At 39.6% G+C, this 20,264-nt stretch overlaps 1 protein-coding gene across 4 annotated transcripts in view; it reads right to left on the minus strand.

Annotated features, from left to right (window-relative positions):
- PARD3B (par-3 family cell polarity regulator beta) overlaps positions 1-20,264 on the minus strand; it is a 1,137,826-nt gene that overhangs the window by 119,845 nt on the left and 997,717 nt on the right. For all 4 annotated transcript variants that reach the window (XM_033230595.1, XM_033230594.1, XM_033230597.1 and 1 more), the window contains one exon: positions 6,019-6,154. In XM_033230595.1, coding sequence (XP_033086486.1) covers positions 6,019-6,154 — 136 coding nt within the window. The remainder of the gene's footprint in view (positions 1-6,018; positions 6,155-20,264) is intronic.

Raw genomic sequence — 20,264 nt, forward strand, 5'->3', positions numbered from 1 at the left:
ACAAGGAAAATACATAGAAATCTCCACTTTGGTACTGGACCATTGATGGTATTCATCCTCTTCTCTCCTGGTGTTTACCAAACACCTTCTGATGGCTTTTATACTTCTTTGGCTATAGAACATTCCATCTTTAATCCTTTCCTTAAGATGGTTAGCATGATCTCAGCATTGTGTTTTTTCTTTCCTCCAAGTGTGGAATTCATTGGATTTGTCTCTCGTTGTCCAGATCAGCGGTCAAGTACATTTCTTCAAGTTGGCTTCTAGACCGTCTTCATAATAGGATGAACAAATCTTTCAGATGTTTACATTTATTCACCCAACCATCTCATTGTTCCAACTATGATTTACTTGAGTCAATCCCCTGTGCCAGAGAGATATAGCACAATTTTTGTTTGTTTGTTTTCGTTTTTTTGAGATGGAGTCTCGCTCTGTCACCAGGCTGGAGTGCAGATCTCGGCTCGCTGCAACTTCCGCCTCTTGGGTTCAAGTGATTCTTCTGCCTCAGCCTCCCAAGTAGCTGGGACTACAGGTGTGCACTACCACACCCAGCTAATTTTTGTATTTTTAGTAGAGACGGGGTTTCACCATGTTGGCTAGGCTGGTCTCAATCTTTTGACCTCATGATCTGCCTGCCTTGGCCTCCCAAAGTGCTGGGGTTACAGGCTTAAGCCACCATGCCTGGCCAGCACCATGTTTTTAATGACAATGGAAACAGATATATCGTGCTAGTTTAAGATGCTTAACTCCCACTTTTTTTTCTATATATAAACAAATGTACTCCCTTCCCAACCATGTGTCTACAAACCTCTTTTATAAATAAACTTTCTTCTAATTTAGCCAAATAACTTTTTTTTAAAAAAAGGTTGGGTGGTTGACAAACCTGACAAAAAACAAGAAATGGGGAAAGGATTCCCTATTTAATAAATGGTGCTGGGAAAATTGGCTAGCCATAAGTAGAAAGCTGAAACTGGATCCTTTCCTTACCCCTTATACGAAAATTAATTCAAGATGGATTAGAGACTTAAATGTTAGACCTAAAACCATAAAAACCCTAGAAGAAAACCTAGGGAATACCATTCAGGACATAGGCATGGGCAAGGACTTCATGTCTAAAACACCAAAAGCAATGGCAACAAAAGCCAAAATTGACAAACGGGATCTAATTAAACTAAAGAGCTTCTGCACAGCAAAAGAAACTACCATCAGAGTGAACAGGCAACCTACAGAATGGGAGAAAATTTTTGCAATCTACTCATCTGACAAAGGGCTAATATCCAGAACCTACAAAGAACTCAAACAAATATACAAGAAAAAAACAACCCCATCAAAAAGTGGGCAAAGGATATGAACAGACACTTCTCAAAAGAAGACATTCATACAGCCAACAGACACATGAAAAAATGCTCATCATCACTCGGCATCAGAGAAATGCAAATCAAAACCACAATGAGATACCATCTCACACCAGTTAGAATGGCAATCATTAAAAAGTCAGGAAACAACAGGTGCTGGAGAGGATGTGGAGAAATAGGAACACTTTTACACTGTTGGTGGGACTGTAAACTAGTTCAACCATTGTGGAAGACAGTGTGGCGATTCCTCAAGGATCTAGAACTAGAAGTACCATTTGACCCAGCCATCCCATTACTGGGGATATACCAAAAGGATTATAAGTCATGCTGCTATAAAGACACATGCACACGTATGTTTATTGCGGCACTATTCCCAATAGCAAAGACTTGGAATCAACCCAAATGTCCATCAGTGACAGACTGGATTAAGAAAATGTGGCACATATACACCATGGAATACTATGCAGCCATAAAAAAGGATGAGTTCGTGTCCTTTGTAGGGACATGGATGCAGCTGGAAACCATCATTCTCAGCAAACTATCGCAAGAACAGAAAACCAAATACTGCGTGTTCTCACTCAGAGGTGGGAATTGAACAATGAGAACACTTGAACACAGGAAGGGGAACATCACATGCCAGGTCCTATTGTGGGTAAGGGGGAGGGGGGAGGGGGAGGGATAGCATTAGGAGATATACTTAATGTAAATGATGAGTTAATGGGTGCAGCACACCAACATAGCTTATGTATACATATGTAATAACTCTGCATGTTGTGCACATGTACCCTAGAACTTAAACTATATAAAAAAAAAAGGTTGGGTGGGGGGATAATGATACTGTTATTCAGCTCTTGAAAACGACAACAATAAAGGCACTAATATTTTTAGAAAACTTCAGAGGCATCTCATTGCTAGAATTATTTACAGGATATTCATGCTGCTGTTAAATAAGCAGAGCAGCTTTATCTGCTAAGAAAAAAGCAGCCCGTTGTCAGAGGACTATCTTAAGTTTTATAAAAAATAAAATACCAGCAGATAACAGGTATTATGTTTTCTTCTGGCAAATATTAACACCTCACAGCTAGTGCATCTTGCTTACTTAATTGGGCCTATAAAAACTCACCAGACTGTTTCACTTGCAGCCACTGAAATTTTTTCAACTTGTTCTTTACAGCTTTTCAGAGTAAGATGGGAAAACAGTTACAAAACAGAGCAGTTGAAAAGATTTTAAGGTCTTAAGTTCATATTTACAAACCTTACAGTCTGTGTGTATTCATTTATTTTAAAACAAAGTGAATAAATCAGGAGATCTTTTGGAAAAGGGAAAAAAAAAATCCAACAAATTTGAGAATAAAGGAAGAAAGTATGTCAGCTGAGACAATTCCCAAAATGTCCCTATAGTTTTCCCAGCACTCTGTCTCCAACTATGCACCTCCAACAGAATTAACTACTCTCTCTTAGTACATATAGAAGCTAATACTTCGCTATACTATAGCATTTATCACATAAATTATTGTTCTATTTTGCTTGGGCTTAGATCTTTTCCTGGCTAGATCCGGAGTTTCTCCAAGGTAGAAGTAATGTCATATTCTTATTACCAGCACCTGGTCTACACTAAGATTTAGCAAATATTTGTTAAAATGTAATAGGAGTCAGGGGAGAGGAGAGAGAGGAGGAGAGAGGGGAGAGGGGAGGGGAAAGGGCAGAGGGGAGGAGAGAGGGGAGAGGGGAGGGATAAGGGGGAAGGGAGAGGGGAGAGAAGACAGGTATGAAAGCAAGTGAGAACCCAAGGGAGGAGTAAGAGAAATCTTAGACTCCAGGCCACCGGGCAGGTGCAATACTGGTAGAGAACTACATACAATTTGGTCTGTGAAGATCTAGAAAGCCCAGGGCCAGCCAAAGAAAAAGTATTAGTCATATATATTTATATATATATTTAAAAATATTCATAGACCCTAATAAACTTTCAAGGGATTATTCTCATTATTTTGGCCTTGAAGACTTTTGTGAGCATACTTTCATTCTTGCTGGCCTATTTTTAAATGAGTTTACAAGTAGTTGTTAGGTAACTTATCTTTATAATTTCCTTCTCGATAGTTCAGAAGTTCCCCAGTACAGCATGACTCCAGAAAACACTCATCAGGCCTTTCAACCAGAGGCTCTGGCCTTGGGGGAGTTCTAAGTTCATAACAATATTTCTGATGATGCTGGTCCACACAGTGGTTTTGTTAGAGGAGTGGGACTGCTTTAGTGTTCACTCAAGGGATTGAAGTCAATGTCCTATTTTTAGAATTGTGGATCAGAATCCTTGATGACAACCTGATACATCCCTTGGGGGTCTCTCCTGGGCCCCATTCTTCCCCTTCGTGTGACTGTGGTCTGATTTTAGCAAGTGCCCTGGTGGTGATGCTGAAGACCTGCCTTTCTAGGAACCATAATCTCCTAAAAGCTGCTTTGTTGGGTCTGGCCGCCTGACAGGAATGAAATGTTAACTTTCTAAACTTGCTTTCCTAGATCTCTCCAAAAGTGGCAAGACAACAGTATAATTTCTCAGGCCTACGCTGAACAAAAGACACTAGTGTTTTTCCTCGGCGTGGGGAGAGGAGAGGAAAGGATGCTGAGATTCTAATCCCTGGCTTGGAGTATCTCAGGCAGTAACAAAGAACACTCATCTTTTATGGCAGTGCATTTCCCAAGCATCCCTTTGGGAAGCCTCAGACCCCAATTGTCTGGGAAACATAAAATCAGTCACTTTTGGCAGAGCTCAACACACCGGAGCATGGGAAACACAAATTAAACTAGAGATACTTCTTTGCTCACTAGATGGTCTGGTTACACGTTTACTTGGCGTAAAAATAGAATCGTTAAAAAAGGGAGCACCCAAGGGTATAGTTATCTTGCTCAGGTTTGGTGAGGGTCAGAGGAAACTTCAAGTCTCATGAAAGTTAACCACCTTCATCCTTTCAGCTTCATGTAAGGAAATCATATAAAATAAAGTCAAAACAACCAGAACTACTTTGTCTAAAATTATTTGTCTTATTTTGCTCATAGGAATTCACAGTGGTTTTGAGATAGAGCACTTTTCAATGCACTGGACATGGTGTTCTGTTTTGGGTGCAGTGGAAATGACTTTCCTTTATTTTACTGCTTGTTTGGCTTATCGAGGGAGCTGAGCCTTACCTAACAAGTAGCTCACGTCTCTTGTCAGAGGCAGTAAATCGATCTTGATCAAGTTTGAAACTGAATTGTTATCTAATCTGTTATTCTGTGGAAATCTTTCTCTTCTGCTACAGAGAAGCTAAGAGACACGTTTTCCCATCACTCTGGGTGTCATTCTGTTTAATCCTAACATCTGTAATACAACCAATAAATAGCTGTTTGTTCTGATCCATAGTCTCAGACTGCCTCTCTCCCAAGAGGCTGAAGCCACTTGGCTTGAGATCGCCCATCTGCACTGTGGACTTCTGATTAGGGTTTTGAAACTCCACTATACACGTGCAATCTGGGCCGAGGAGTTTCGGTTGCTCTGCCCAACAGTGGTGGATCCTGACACTGATTTTCACACCCTAGTGTAGAGATGCGTGCATGACAGGCCCCCTACACAGATGTAAGAACTAGAGGGAATCAGCTCAGTCGTCAGTCTCTGTTCTCCCCACCCTGACCTTATGAGCATAAACATGAGTGTGAAACTCAGGAAAGGAAACATGCCTTCATAGATTTGCCTTTCACAGGAGCTGGTGTCTTTCATGGGCATCAGGGATAACCGAGTCCCCTACCTGGTTCTCAGAGCAGCACTATAAGGTGTAGTACAAGGCAGAAATCATTACGGGGTGAGTGAGAACTGAACCCCAGCGAGGACACTGCTATTATCATGTTCAGCTCTGCTCTGATAATAATGCCAGTAACAAGAACTAACAATTACTGAGCACCAGCTCTATGTCAGGCACTGTTCTATGTATCTGAGGAGCACATTTCATGCAATTCTAAGCACCCTCTTCCTGGGCATTTTTGTGGACGTTCAAGAGTTAAGTGCATCATGGAGGCACAGACTTGCTTCTTAAAAACAACATGAGAGGGAATCGTGCCACCCTGAAAAAACCCAGTGAGTTTTTCTTCAGTGGTCACTATATTCTTTTTTGTTCCCTGAATGTCAAAGGATTTAGCAAAAAGAATCCTCTAATACAAAAACTGCCCTTATCGCAAAACAAATCCATCCTAGCATGCCCGTAAGATCAGCAGAATGTGAAGTGCTCAGATCCAATAAACAAACAACTGACATGTCTGACAATAACCCTTTTGAAATTTACTTCTAATCACCATTTTCCAAAGGAGAGATGGCTTGTGTTGCAATAATCAAAGCTCAGCAGATGGTGACCAAGATCCCTTGTCCTCTTTAAAGTAGCTAACCTATGCCTCCCCCAAATCAGTTGGCATATAACAGGAAGTATGAGAGCAATCAGAATGAACTACTGCATTCATGGGGTTTGATTCCCATAAACAGTTTCTGTCGGAGAATACGCCTGTGGTTTGGGTAATGTTCCTATCTATGAAGCCCAAGAAACCTAAATATAATCTGATACATACAGAACATTCTTGACCGTGTTCTTCTGCTCTAAACATTCTTAGAAAAGATGAATTCAGTGATTGAAATCATGCATGAGCTTACCCAGAGAAGGTCATACTCAGACGGCCTTGCTCTTCCTTCATTGTCTTCATATAAAGGGAAACCTTCCCTCCGAGCCTGATAATACTCTTTCCGCAACTTCTGGATGCGGTCAGTGCTTCCACCTGTGGGACGGCCACTACAGGATACAGATAAATAATCAGAGTCACACAGTGTACATCATCTTTGAAGTCACTTTTGGATCTTCTTGTTAAAGGAGTTGACATCCAAATTTGGAAGATTCAATAATGTAATTCAAATATGCCAGGAAAATGGTGAAATCAGTCATAAATGTGAACAAAAAGTGGTCTTTACATGCCTACCTTTAGTTCCAAGGGTCAAATGTCTGACTTGGGATTAATAAATGCCTTTTGAATGAGAAGGTAAAATAGAGTCCTGACCTTTTAGAGCAATTAAAAGACCCACCGCTTTTTTCTTACAATCACACACACAGAGTTTTGTCACATTTTAATGTGGATATCTCATTTTCTCAGTAAGTATTGTTGATTTGGGACAAAGCTCCAGTTGTTTGACCTGAAGGCTGGATATGAGACAGGGTTGGCATATGACAGCATTCATTTCCATGAGGCTCATGAATTGTGGGAGTGGGGGTGGGGATGGGATACATGTCAATATCTGGGTACAGTTAGGGTATATGTAAAAAAGGTAATAGTAAACAAACAAACAAACAAAAAACAGTAAAAAAGTGTTTTTTAAAAAAAGGTAGGGGAAGTTGGTGTAGAGTAGAATGTGCTTATCCAAGGTTCTTCTCTCTGTACTTTAGCCAGTACTTCCTCTTAGGAATTATAGCTTTTCCAGTAACTCATCTGCCCAACCGCAAACTGCTCAGCTAGCAGTTCCCTTGGAGCTTAGATTAGGTTATTGTGGTTATTTTAGTGGAACCAATATCACATGATATTATACAGGGCTAGGGAACAAAAGAATGACAGGCAGATCTGAACAGTCATTCTACTTATTTGGTTCATTTGAGGCATAACTGAGTGCCCCACTGCACCAGACCTCATGTTAAAATCTGGGAACGGAAAAAGGAACACTTCACAATCCTTACCTGCAAAAACAAATAGTCTGGGAGGTAGGGGACAGAGAGGGATACAGAAGACTACAGCCCATTAGGACTGGTGCTCTTACAGAGATTTGCACTGGGGTCATGGGAATGCAGAGTGCTTAAACTTTGACAAGGTGAGAGCAGGGCCATTGAAGAAAATCACAGAAGGCTCCATGGAGGAGATGACACTTCAGCTGAGCCTTGAAGGATACAAAGGTGCTCAACAGCTAGACAAGTGAGATGAGGATACTCCAGGTAGAGGGGAGGCAGTGAGTGCAAAGTAAAACAATGAGAAAGCATCTTGCTTTAGAGATATGCAAGTCGGTCAGTTTCGATAAGCAGTGGTCCTCAACTTCTTTTGTCCCACCTTACACACATACCAGGTGTATGGCGCATGTTCCCTTTCCGCTCTCATTTACAAAGCCAATTCGAATAAAGGTGAGTTCTGGTGACTTTGGTTTAACTTTTTTTTCTTTTTTTTTTTTTTAATCAGAGTCTCACTCTGTCACCCAGGCTAGAGTGCAGTGGCTTGATCTCAGCTCACTGCAACCTCTGCCTCCTGGGTTCAAGTGATTCTCCTGTCTCAGCATCCAAAACAGCTGGGATTACAGGAGCCTGCCACCATGCCTGGCAAACTCTTTGTGTGTGTGTGTATGTGTGTGTGTATGTGTATTCTTAGTAGAGATGAGGTTTCACCATGTTGGCCAGGCTGGTCTAGTACTCCTGACCTCAAGAGATCTGCTTGACTTGGCCTCCCAAAGTGCTAGGATTACAGGCATGAGCCACCACACCTGGCCATAGCTTAGGGGTATTTTGAATTTACTCTAATAATGACAGAAGCATATCACTTACAAATTTTGGTACTTTAACTCAATTGTAACATCTTATCAATCATGACACATTTCACCGGTATGTGAGAATCGCAATTGTAGCTTTTAGGGAATAAACAGGAAAAAAAATCCAGAAAGTCATGAACTAAGTGCAAAACACGCTGTATCTTCTCCCTTGTGTCAACATTTTAAAGAAATGTAGGAGGGTCAAGGAGAAGAGGGACACGTGAGGCCTGGAAAGGTAGGTACAGCCCCAGTGTGAAGAGCTTTGCATGTCAAAAAGATCCCTAAATATTATAGTTGGGTTCTAAGTTTAAATGAGATATCTGATAATATGAGGTATCTAAAAGCAACAGAAAGAGGTCATCTATTTTTTAAACATATTTTAGAACTACGCTTGTAAATTATATTAAAAAAAAGTACTGAGTAAACACCTTTTGCAGGAAAAGCACTGTTCTCAAACTAGATGGTAAGTTAATTGCAAACTGGATGTTGTACTTCTGCCTTGTGGCTTCTCCCTGACAGTCTGCACAGGGTTCTGGGCTTCCTGGGTGCTCTACAGACACTCAGCAGCTGACGCCTTTCGTTCAGAACAGACAAACCCTTGGGAATCATGTACCTTTCTTTTTTTTCAATATGTATGTTAAAACTCTCATAATAGTTCTAATTCTCTTTCTTTACTATACTTAAAGTTTTCTTTGAGCACTTGAAAAATATAGTAAGAACAAATTAAAAGTCTTGATAAGTTTTTCTGAACCATGGGCAGGCAGGAAAAGCAGCACAGTCTATTTTGAACAGCTTCCCTAGCTCTTGAGTAATACGAGATGACCATGGTGTCTGTATCCAATGCACAGGCTTCTGTCGATTACGGAAATTCATGAGCTGCGTTCAAACTCACCAGATGAGTTCAATCAACATGGTGCAAACATCGCATACATAATCTATTAGTTTACCCCAAAGAAACTGAAGCCTTGAATTCAAGTAGAATGAAGTCATCAGTAATAACGAAAAAAAAAAAAAGAAACTGATAAAGCACTGTTTTTTAAAAACACACTTTTCTTCCATTTGTGGTGGAAAAAAATTTTACTGAAACTGTAAACTATTCTTCCATATGCCTATAAATACATAAATTTAAAAATATGGGTTTGATCAGATTGCTGTTCTCAAATAAGGGAATGGGGCAGGAATACAGAATCAGTTGTTCAGGATTCAGAAAGTCCCCTGTGGCTGACAGGAACATGATTATTTACCCAGAAAAGAAACCTGGCCCAAGAGAAAAAACAGGAAAACAGCCCAGAAGTCATGGACCATCTAAGTGCAAAATATGCTGTATCTTCTCCCTTGATTGAATATTTTTAAAAAATATGGAACACTGTGCAAACCTTTTGTGATAACCTGGGACTACGTCTCAATATCGTCTCTGCTTTTTTCCTCTCAACCCTCATTCTACTTTTAGAAACAGTATCAGACTTTTCCCAAATACGTATTTTAGGTGGTAAGATTAGGGATAGCAAATGCCAATTTCTGATTTGTAGCCCTTCTCAGCAGATAGTACACATACGCTTACCACCAAATTAATAAAAATAATATATACTACTATTAAAACCAAAGCAATTAATTGATTCTATGTTGCACTGAAGATGTAGAAACTTAGCAATCTTTAAAGGGACATACAAACACCTTTGTGAAAGCAGCAATCATCATAATAGTTATAATTTATAGAACACTTATATAGCAAATATATCTATATATACTTTTACTTACTCCACTCTCTGTCCACAGCAGACATCACGAATCAATTACAGCATTCTTTCCCAATGCTGTAATTGGGAAAGAATTCTCCGAATTCTTTTAGCCTAGAACTTCAGAAAACCACTACTAATCTATAGGAATTGGTACATGGGTTTATTTACAATTCCTGTGTAACAGGTGCTGTCAATATCTCAAAACCTCAAAAAATATTGGTGGATTTATTATTCTGCTCCATAAAGATGAAGAATATGAAGCTCCTAGCAAATAGATGAGTAACAAGTGTTGTCTCACTTCAAAGACTGCTCTTCCACTATGGCTTACTGTCTTCCAACCTACTTCCCTTCCTTCATCTATGTTTTAGAGACTGGGTCCTCTAGCAAGATACTGAACAAGAATGGAAGTGAAGGCTAGCCTACAGGATTTACTTTCTGAGGATTCCCATCTTCCTTCCCTATTTATATGTCATTTGTTCTATATTCCTTGTTTATGGAATTTAGCAGCACAGATTCTAGAAATAGCTTCAGAAGTGACATCAGATCATGATGTAACTCAAATACTATTGAAACCATGTAAACCTAGTAAAAGTGTCAATAACCTCATCTCCACATTGTTAGTTTAACAATTAGGCTGTCCGTATTATTTATTCACTAAATGAAGTAAAGCCCTGGCCATCCTTACAAAAAGTTTCTATTACAGCTGTATCCCTATATAGGTGATCAATGACAGTCTTACACTTTTGATGTGCTGGAATTTTATGTTAGATTAATTCAAGCAGTATAACAACATGATGTATATTGTAATGATTTTAAACATAAATTATACTGCTTATGCCTTTAAAGGCAGATATATCATTAAACAGGCCCTTCTTATAACACTTTAGAGCTGGACAGAACTTAAAGTTGTAATGGATTTCAGAAACCATGTCATTTTCTTCATAGCCACCTACAGCAACAAATTCCTACATGTCATAAACATCACACTAAGGCATTTGGAATCTAGCCTTATTCTTCCCAGTTTAAAATGACCTCATCTGTGCATGCCTTCATCTCCTCCCATGACTGCGGCAGGCTAAAAAAAATTAACATTTATCGAGCTCCTGTGATGTCCTAAAGACAATATTTGTGCTTTATATACCTCATCTCATTTAAGCCTCGGTCAAATCTGTGAAGATGACATTGTTGTTGACATTTTACACACGAGCACACTGAGGCTCAGAGACGTTAAGTAACACAACTGGTGAATGGTGGGCCAGGAGATTTGTGTGACTCCCAACCAGTGCTATTTCTACTATATCATGTTGCCTCGCAAGAAAGGCATTAAAATGCAGCAGGCATTTTGTGGCTGCAGTTCACAGGCATTTCAAGGCAGAGGGAATTTAGCAGAGCACATTTATAGCTGTACCTTTTGATATTCTTTTATTTGCACAGCTCTTTGCAATAAAAATAGAAATAGAAGTAACCAAAGTAATAGAAATACATGCAATGAAGTCCGTATTCATTAAAAAATGATTTTGGAGCCACTGCAGGCTGAGATTTCTGGGCAATTAATATTATATCTCTAACAGGCTTATGTAGAGAGCTGGTATAAAACTGAATGGGGTGCAAAAGAGAATCAACATATGACAAAGATCCTACATGAAAGACGCACTCTGGATCAGGACCAGGACTGAGAGGCAGACAGAACTGCTGGGGAAGTTCACCACTAACTGAATGAGAAGGAGGTGGTCACTACCACCACTACCACCAAATCCTGGCCACTGTGGGACTTGTGAATTATCTGTGATTACATATGTATAAGTGGGCATCTATGTAAATACATGCATCCTAACCAGGACTCAGTTGTATATAGTTGATTTCAAACAGCTTTTTCTGTTTTCATGTTGTTTTCATACAGCCTCAAGATGTAGCTCTTCATTTTGAAGGAGAGGTGTTCGCCTTTGGTGAGCACCGCCCTTATTTGTGGGTACCAGCCTGGTGTCCAGATTTGATGATGCAGTTAAGAAATGGTCTTTGGCCGGGCGCGGTGGCTCAAGCCTGTAATCCCAGCACTTTGGGAGGCCGAGACGGGCGGATCACGAGGTCAGGAGATCGAGACCATCCTGGCTAATACGGTGAAACCCCGTCTCTACTAAAAATACAAAAACTAGCCGGGCGAGGTGGCGGCGCCTGTAGTCCCAGCTACTCGGGAGGCTGAGGCAGGAGAATGGCGGAAACCCGGGAGGCGGAGCTTGCAGTGAGCTGAGATCTGGCCACTGCACTCCAGTCCGGGCGACAGAGCGAGACTCCACCTCAAAAAAAAAAAAAAAAAAGAAATGGTCTTTATAAGGTCAGGTGAGGTGGCTCATGCCTGTAATCCCAGTACTTGGGAGGCTGAGGTGGGCAGATCACCTGAGGTCAGGAGTTCAAGGCTAGCCTGGTCAACATGGCGAAAACCCATCTCTACTAAAAATACAAAAAAAATTAGCTGGTTTGGTGGCATGCACCTGTAATCTCAGTTACTAGGGAGGCTGAGGCAGGGGAATCACTTGAACTCAGGAGGTGGAGGTTGCCGTGAGCTGAGATCATGACACTGCACTCCAGCCCGGGCAACAGAGCAAGACTGTCTCAGGAAAAGAAAAAAAAAAAAAAAAAAAAAAGAAAGAAAAGAAATGGCTTTTATAGCCTGGAACTTTAACAGGAATATTCCTATCTGGAGGTGATAATCCCTACGAACTCTCTGAATAAAACCCTTTAAATTGGATGTATGCATGTCAACAACAGTCAAGTAGGATAGTGAGTGTTTTTGAGTTTAGTGTTTGATAGATTCTTTAATTTTTTAATGAATTTATTGTAAAATGTTATTTTGATGCTTCCTTTAAGATTGTTAATTATATAAATATGGTGTTAATTTCTGTATACTTACAAAAGGGTGGAATTTCAATGGCTTTCTCAAAAAGGGTTTAAAGACATGGAATAAAGAAAAACACCTTGGTACCCTTTAAGAACGCCAAGATACTATTATTTTCCTGACTTCTTCCCAGGGGGAGGGTTGTTTGTTTCTGTCTTTTGGCATGTAAGAGGCTAAAAATCATCCTAGCTTTATTTTTAAACTTAAAATTTAACAGTACCATAGTTCTGCCTTAGAAAACAGGGCAGTTTTTTTTTTTTTTCCCATAGTGGGAATAGAGCTTCTAAAACACCTGAGATTCTATGGCATTCACACTCTCAATAATATAACTATCATAAAATCTAACGGGCTATATGCACTCTTATTTTGCTAATTTTTCTCAAATCCCAAGAAAAGATTCTGGAAGAGAATATTCAGCTGAAGACAGATAGTCATGGACATAAGTATTATTTATTTTCAGTTGGCGATCAAGATTTCTGTCAAATAAAATTTTGAGAGACTCTCATACATGTACTTAGGATTCTTAATTGAAGAGCATTTAAGATTTAAAGAAACTACACCCCCAATACCACTTACACTCATACTCTCCAGATTTAACATCCCATAATGAAAATACATTTATATAGTGTGCCCATATATACTAATTTAATAATAAATGTTTTTTAAGGAACTTAATTCCATAGCATTCTTCAAATGATATTTTAGTTTAGAGCAGCTCTGAAAATTATCCAGGGTAAATATCCAGGTAAAGTTATGATTGTGTAAATCCTCTATTTTCCCACTGTTCCCATTTCTTATAAAGAATCCCTATTGTTTTCAAAGGTGCATTGACAAATAAGATTTTTCACTGTTTAGTCTGGTGAAATTTTAGGACTGATAGCTGACTATCCATGGACAACTTTGGGGATACTTCTTTCTAATTTATCGCCAAATTTACTGTCACTATTCATGAAGGTAGCCCCCATTTCAAATTATTTTTGCCAAAAATTCCCCCCCCCCAAATAACAAGAATATGTCTTTTCTTATATGGACATTTAATTTCCACCAGATTTAAGTTATCTTGTGGATGAAAACAATTACTCTAAATTAAGGGCTCTTGTTTACTATAATTGCCTATAATATTCTATATTAAGAATAATGAATGTAGAGAAAGGGTGAATAATATTAAACAGACAACACAAACTTTCCAAATGTAAAATCTGCTTTTATTTCTAAGGGCTTCTCTTGTCAATTATCTCTGACATTATACCTCTTCTTAGCAGGTGAGGAAACAATGCTTCGGCATCTTAAGAGAGTATTTAATGTCACATAAAACAGCAGCAGAATCTGATGAAAAACTATGCTCTACACTAACAGAAAACTTTGAAAAGTGTGTCTTTGCATGAATTTTCAAGGGTTCAACAAAATTACTCCTTATGTCAGGATCCTGTGGGCAACCTGAGAAACTGGTCCAGAGAGGTTAACATGCAAATTAAGGTCATAAGGTAGAAGAAAACCTGAAAATCACAATAATACATCAGCTCAGACTATAATCCTGAACTGCGGTCCTCCCCCCAGCCATCCTGATGCTGCCTGTGGCATTCTGACCTGGATGCAACAATCTGACAACCTGGCTTGGCTTACCTAGGCTCCTGACCTCACCATGGCAACCTGAGGCTGACCTTTTGTCTTTCTCAATGTGTTTCCTGCTTTCAGCATCTGCCTCCTTTGAGATCCTCGTCTTGGTATTTCCATCCCTAGCTTGGTAACTGACCCTTTGACTCCTACAGCGCGAAGATTTGTCTTGGAAATCTTAACCCTGGGCTGGACCTTGACCGAGTGAATCAAGTCATAATGGTGAAGCATAAAGAAATAAAGGCCCACTTCCCTTGGCAATTTTGAAATGGTAAGCACTTCCATGCACACCACGAACCACAGCTACCATTTACCACTGAAAGTAATCCATTGCTTCACGCTGGCAACTTCCTCTTATGTGATTGAGTGTTGTGACTGAGAATCATCACCAGATCAATGTCATCTCCTCTTCTGATAAAAGACATTGCTCTCCCTTTGCTCTTTATTGCTTGGGACAATGCAAGGCTGGCTTCTGATCAGAACATTCTGTTTCTGTATCTCCATTTCTCACAAAGGGAAAAATACCTTAGGAGTGACCCTGACAGTGTTACTCAAAATTCAACAACATGCCAGTTATTATTTATGGTTTCAGTTCACCATAATAAGCCAGTAACAAATAACTGCCTTATTCTAATACTGTACAATGACCTCCTGTGTTCAAATTTTAGAAGTCAGTTTTGCCATTAGTCATAAAATACTATACACACACACACACACACACACACACACACACACACACACACACACATATAGAGACAGAGTCTTATACTGTTGCCCAGGTTGGAGTACAGTGGGGTAATAATAGCTCATTGTAACCTCAAATTCCTGAGCTCAACCTATCCTCCTGTCTCGGCCTCCTAAGGCACTGGGATTATAGGTGTGAGCCACTGCAAACCATTGCACCCAGACCCCAGTGCAATATTTTTGAGCCTTAAGTAATTTACACAAATACTGGATACTTCAAAGTTATGTGTGTGTAATATGTATTGTCTCAAGGCATTTTGCCAATTTTATTAGCAACATACAGTATGTGGGTGTCACAGAAGAAATTTATCAAGTGTTTAATACAGTAATTTTGGTTTCTTAAAAAAGAAAGAATTTTAAATATAGTTGAAAAGTTCACACTGAATGGCACCAATACTATCTCTTTCTTTCTACTCTACTTCTTTGTAAAACAAGCATACATAGATGCAAAGAAAAATAGATTTAGATTAATTTGCAACTGTGCATCCATTATGTCTTCTGTTAAAAAATGATAAATAAGCCATGTCCTATATTATAATTCATATAGATATAGCTGTTTGAACATGGCTGGAGTATAGTGATAATGCATCACAGCTGCATTTAATTGACACACCAAATATTCGAGCTTAGACACAAACAGAGGCTTGGGGGCAGAATAGTAATTTAAGTAGTGATAGTGCTTCCAATGGCCACCATTTAATGAACATATGTCCCTGAACATGAACTGAGTTGATTTCCTTTGGTCAGTGTCAGTTCCTAGGCACCTTTCCTAATGTAAGTTTTCTGTTGTGCTGAACATCATTTCAGTATTTAAGGATGTATATTACTTGTACAACATGGCCTTCTATATGCAAGCCAACTACTTCAGCTGATGTTCAACCAAGGGAATAGCTGTCTAATGCAGTGCTAAAGAAACAGCAGTGAGTGGGTTTTGCGAGAGATCATAGGCAGTGTTCAATATAGCATCCTCCTAAAGCACGGGTCACCAACCCCCAGGCCATAAACTGGTACCAGTCCATGGCCTGTTAGAAACTGGTGAGCTTACACAGGTGAGCATTACTGCCTGAGTTCTGCCTCCTGTCAGATCAGTGGTTGCATTAGATTCTCATAGGAGCATTAACCCTGTGGTGAACCGTGCATGCAAGAGATGTAGCTTGCATGGTCCTTACGAGAATCTAGTGCCCGGCCCCGTGTTCCCCAAACCCGACACCCCCCACCCAGTGGAAAAATTGTCTTCCAGGAAACCAGTCCCTGGTGCCAAAAAGGTTGGGGACCACTGTCCTAAAGTGTTTCCCAAGATTAATTTTGTCAATACACAATTTTTGTCTCATGTAATGACTTTAGAAACTAACCTTGTTTAAGACATGACTCCACTTCGAATACTATAGGTTTTCCCAAAGGACTTGATGGTCCAAAACAAAATTAGCAAAATATTGATTAAAAGGTAAATAGAGGAAACCTACAAAACTTGTATTATTTTAATTATTGTTCACCTTCTTGAACTGAACAAAAGACAGTTTAAGGAGAAATAAAATGTTGTTTAGATGGTACTTGAACAAATTAATGATTACACCAATACGCACACACTCAATGCCTTCTCGAAGAAATTCTCACCAACAACTGCAAGAACTGCAAAGATAAAATTGTTATCTTTTAGGCTTAAATCAAACACAGCTTGAGTTTTAAGAATACATATCTGACATTTATATGTGGATTAAACTTTCAGGGTCAATTCTGGAAAAAATAAGCCTTTATGGGCTACAGGCCATGAAACCTTGGGAATTTCCTAGGCCTCCATGAAATTCCTTCTTCCTCAGAGAAAACAACATAGAAGTTCTCTCTTCTCCCAAGAGATCCTGCAATACCATCAAAGGCCACTGATTCCCAACAGCTGGGTACTTAACCTTTCCTTTCAGATAATAAGAAAGTAAGTTTTAATTGACTACACAATTTTAAGGAAAATAAGGACACTCTAAATAATTTAGTGCATGATGGTAGCTTGTATTTTTTTCATTTAGAGGATTATATCAGTTAGAAGAGAACAGTCAGGATAGTGCATAGTGAAAAGTGAAAAATATAACAAAATGTCAGTAGATTAATACAGCAGTTTCTTACTCACACAACAATGCTTTTGTTTTTCTTTCCCAATGGAGGGTTTTGGGAAAATAATAACAGTGACAAAAGAAAAAAACGTTTTAAAAAAGGAGAAAACATTTTTCAATTGAAAGAAGCTAAAGATTGTGATTAGGAGCTCAACCCTCGGCGTTAAGAGTCAAAGTGTTCTAAATATATGTGACAAATGAACTAGTCCTTACTTTTCTACTGTTAAAGGATATACATTCTCCAAATGCCCAGAAGGGATGCCTGGGTCACATAGGTAAGTGACCATGGGGCCGATCTTAATGATCACATTTGGTGTTAAATCGTGCTATATAACAAACATAGAATACGCAGTATTCTAATATGATTAGCATAAAGCAATTAGGTCTAAGAGGTCCAAGAATTCATGAACATATTTTGATATCACCTACATTCTTTTCATTCCTTTTACATCCATATGGTATTCTGGGATTTTAAAATAAGGTTATAACAATTAATCCAAATAGATTCTCAACTTGTGATATGGTTTGGCTCTGTGTCCCCAACTCAAATCTCATGTTGAATTGTAATCTCCAGTGCTGGAGGTGGGGCCTGGTGGGAGGTTACTGGATCATGGGGGTGGATCCTTCATGAATGGTTTAGCACCATCCCCTTGGTGCTGTTCTTGTGGCAGTGATTGAGTTATCATGAGATCCGGTTGTTCAAAAGTGTGTAGCACCTTTCCTCCTCCACCTTTACCCGCCCAACCCACTCTTCCTCCTGCTCCAGACGCATAAGATGTGTCTGCTTCCCCTTTGCCTTCCCCCATAAGTAAAAGCTCCTTGAGGCCTCCCCAGAGGCAGTTGCTGCGATGTTTCCTGTACAGCCCATGGAACCATGAGCCAACTCGACCTTTTCTCTTTATACATTACCTAGCCTCAGGTATTTCTTCATATCAATGCTAGAATGGACTGATACAAATTGCATCAAAAGTTAGCATCTACTTAGCTCCCAAAGGGCATTAAATCCAAGAATATCCCACAGCTCTCATTAGCCTGGATGGAAAGTGAGCTCTGGTAACCCTGGGCCTCATAATGACCTTCCAACATTAGGGGTGTACAGAATAGCAGACAGCTGACATTACCATCTCCTATGGATCATTTCAGTTGTTTTTCAAAGATGTTTAGATTCTTACAAATCCTTGCTAGGAGAATGCTGGCTTGCTCTTCAAAACAGAATGGAAAATAATAAACTGGTAGCAGACCTAAATCTTCAACTGCTTTTAAAAGCTCTCCAATAACCCTCTGAAAAATTTCTGATGTGTACACTTATTTAAGCTTTATTTATTCATAAATATTGCTGTGGCCTTAGGGATGTAAAGGTGATTAAGACCCCGACTTGACCCTCAGGGATTTCACAGTCTAGTGGGGGAGAAGGAGATATAAATAAATAATGACAGTGCAATGTGGCAATTATTAAGAGGAACTATCATGAAGTAAAATGAACTCTGACAGTAGCTCAGAGCAGAGGGTGTTAACCCTGCTTGGGGAGGTCAGGAAAGGCCTCTTAGAGAAGTGGGGACAAGGATAAGGAGAGGGTGGCTGGGCATGCCAGCTATAAGGAACACCACTTGGAAAGGGGTGGCCACATGAAAAGGCACACAGTCAGGCACTGCAGAAGTGTGGAGAATGTGTGGAGAAACTGGGAAATTCAGCCAGTAAGACCTGAACAGCCCCATCCACCAATCTTTCTAAAGGGGATGATACAGACCCATTGAAGGATTTCAAGTAGGGACAGTACCAGCATCCTCAGAGTTCTGCTTCATATCAAGAGAACTGTGGGAGACCTTAGCTCTCTGTAACCCCATATATCACAACCTATGGAAGGAACCAGCTGACCTCTCTGAGCTTTTCTTGTACTTAGATTTGATGATTTCTCCTGTGTGCATACAGTGCGGGCTAAATGGTTGACCAAATCATTGGCAAAAGTTCTCTATTTCCATCTCCCTACTTGTTGGCTACTGTGCCAGAGGGCTACTGGAGATGGGGGCAAGGGGACACTGAAACTTTCTTTCAGTTTGAAAACTGGTAATTTTCTATAACCAGAGCTCTTGTTTGACTAGTAATATTATCTGGTGATGAAGCACGATGCATCAGTAATATAGTGATAAATTTCCCATTAGGAATCTGGGTCTGGCTGCTAAACCAGACAGCAAAAAGTTAAAATGAAACAAAACAAAACAAATGAAACCGACCCATTATAGGTTGACAAAGACTTTGTTTCCCCACTGGCACTTAAAGGGAAAGTAGGCAGAGAATCTTAATTAATAAATAGCCATTGCCCCACTCAGGCGAGGTAATGGCAACGCCTGAGTATCTGCCATGGAGCAATTTGTAGCTGTCTTCTTGATCTGAAAAGTGAATGAGTTGTCGAATATCAAAGAAGAGGGAAAATTAGGCACTCTGCTGCTGACAATTGAACTCTATAAATAACCCACAGTGAAAACGAATAAAAAAAAAATGCCCTTCCTCCAGCTTTCAGTAGCCTCTCGTAGCCTCTCGACAGTGTGACAGTTGCTAGTTTTTTCAATAAACATGATGTCAATTATGCCTTTTATCCATCATGGTGAAGTCATGTATGGGGAATAATTGAGTATCTTTTTTTCTGGCACTTCACATAACAATGCTTTTCCATTTTATTTATATCATACTGAGGTAAAGCAGCTGTCTGATCTGTAATCTATACGTTCCGTCAACACTATGCTTTCTGATTCTTTGCTTTGTTCCAACAGCTTTATTAGCAACAGTCTTTTAGTCAGCTGTCAATTATCTGCAGAAACAGGAGGTCTGGAAGAGCATGAAAAATAAAAACTACAGATGATTTTGAAAAAAATCTCATTTAAACCCGCAACTTTAGTTTCTTTCCCAACAAGTGTTTTCCCAGAGCTGTAAATAATACCCCAATTAATTGACTCGAGTTTCACATTCTTTTCCTTGCACAGTCCCTTGTTTGGTAAAGATACTAAGGAGAAGAAAAAAGGCCAAAAGACAGGCAGGATGGGAAAAGCAGAGGGGCTACAGAGGCTCACAGGAGGAAAACAGAATTTGGACAGTTGAGAGTTAATGACCCAGGACACATTTCCCTAGAGGATTTACTGTGTTCCTAGAGGAATGTAACTTTTTAGATGAAAAGTACCAGGTATTAGTTTTCCAAATGAATAAACTGAAAGGAAAAGGTTACACTGAACACAGTTACAGAATTAATGAGTACTCACATAT

The sequence above is a fragment of the Trachypithecus francoisi genome, unplaced genomic scaffold (genome assembly GCF_009764315.1).
Source record: "Trachypithecus francoisi isolate TF-2019V2 unplaced genomic scaffold, Tfra_2.0 Lachesis_group13, whole genome shotgun sequence".
Taxonomy (NCBI): Eukaryota; Metazoa; Chordata; class Mammalia; order Primates; family Cercopithecidae; genus Trachypithecus; species Trachypithecus francoisi.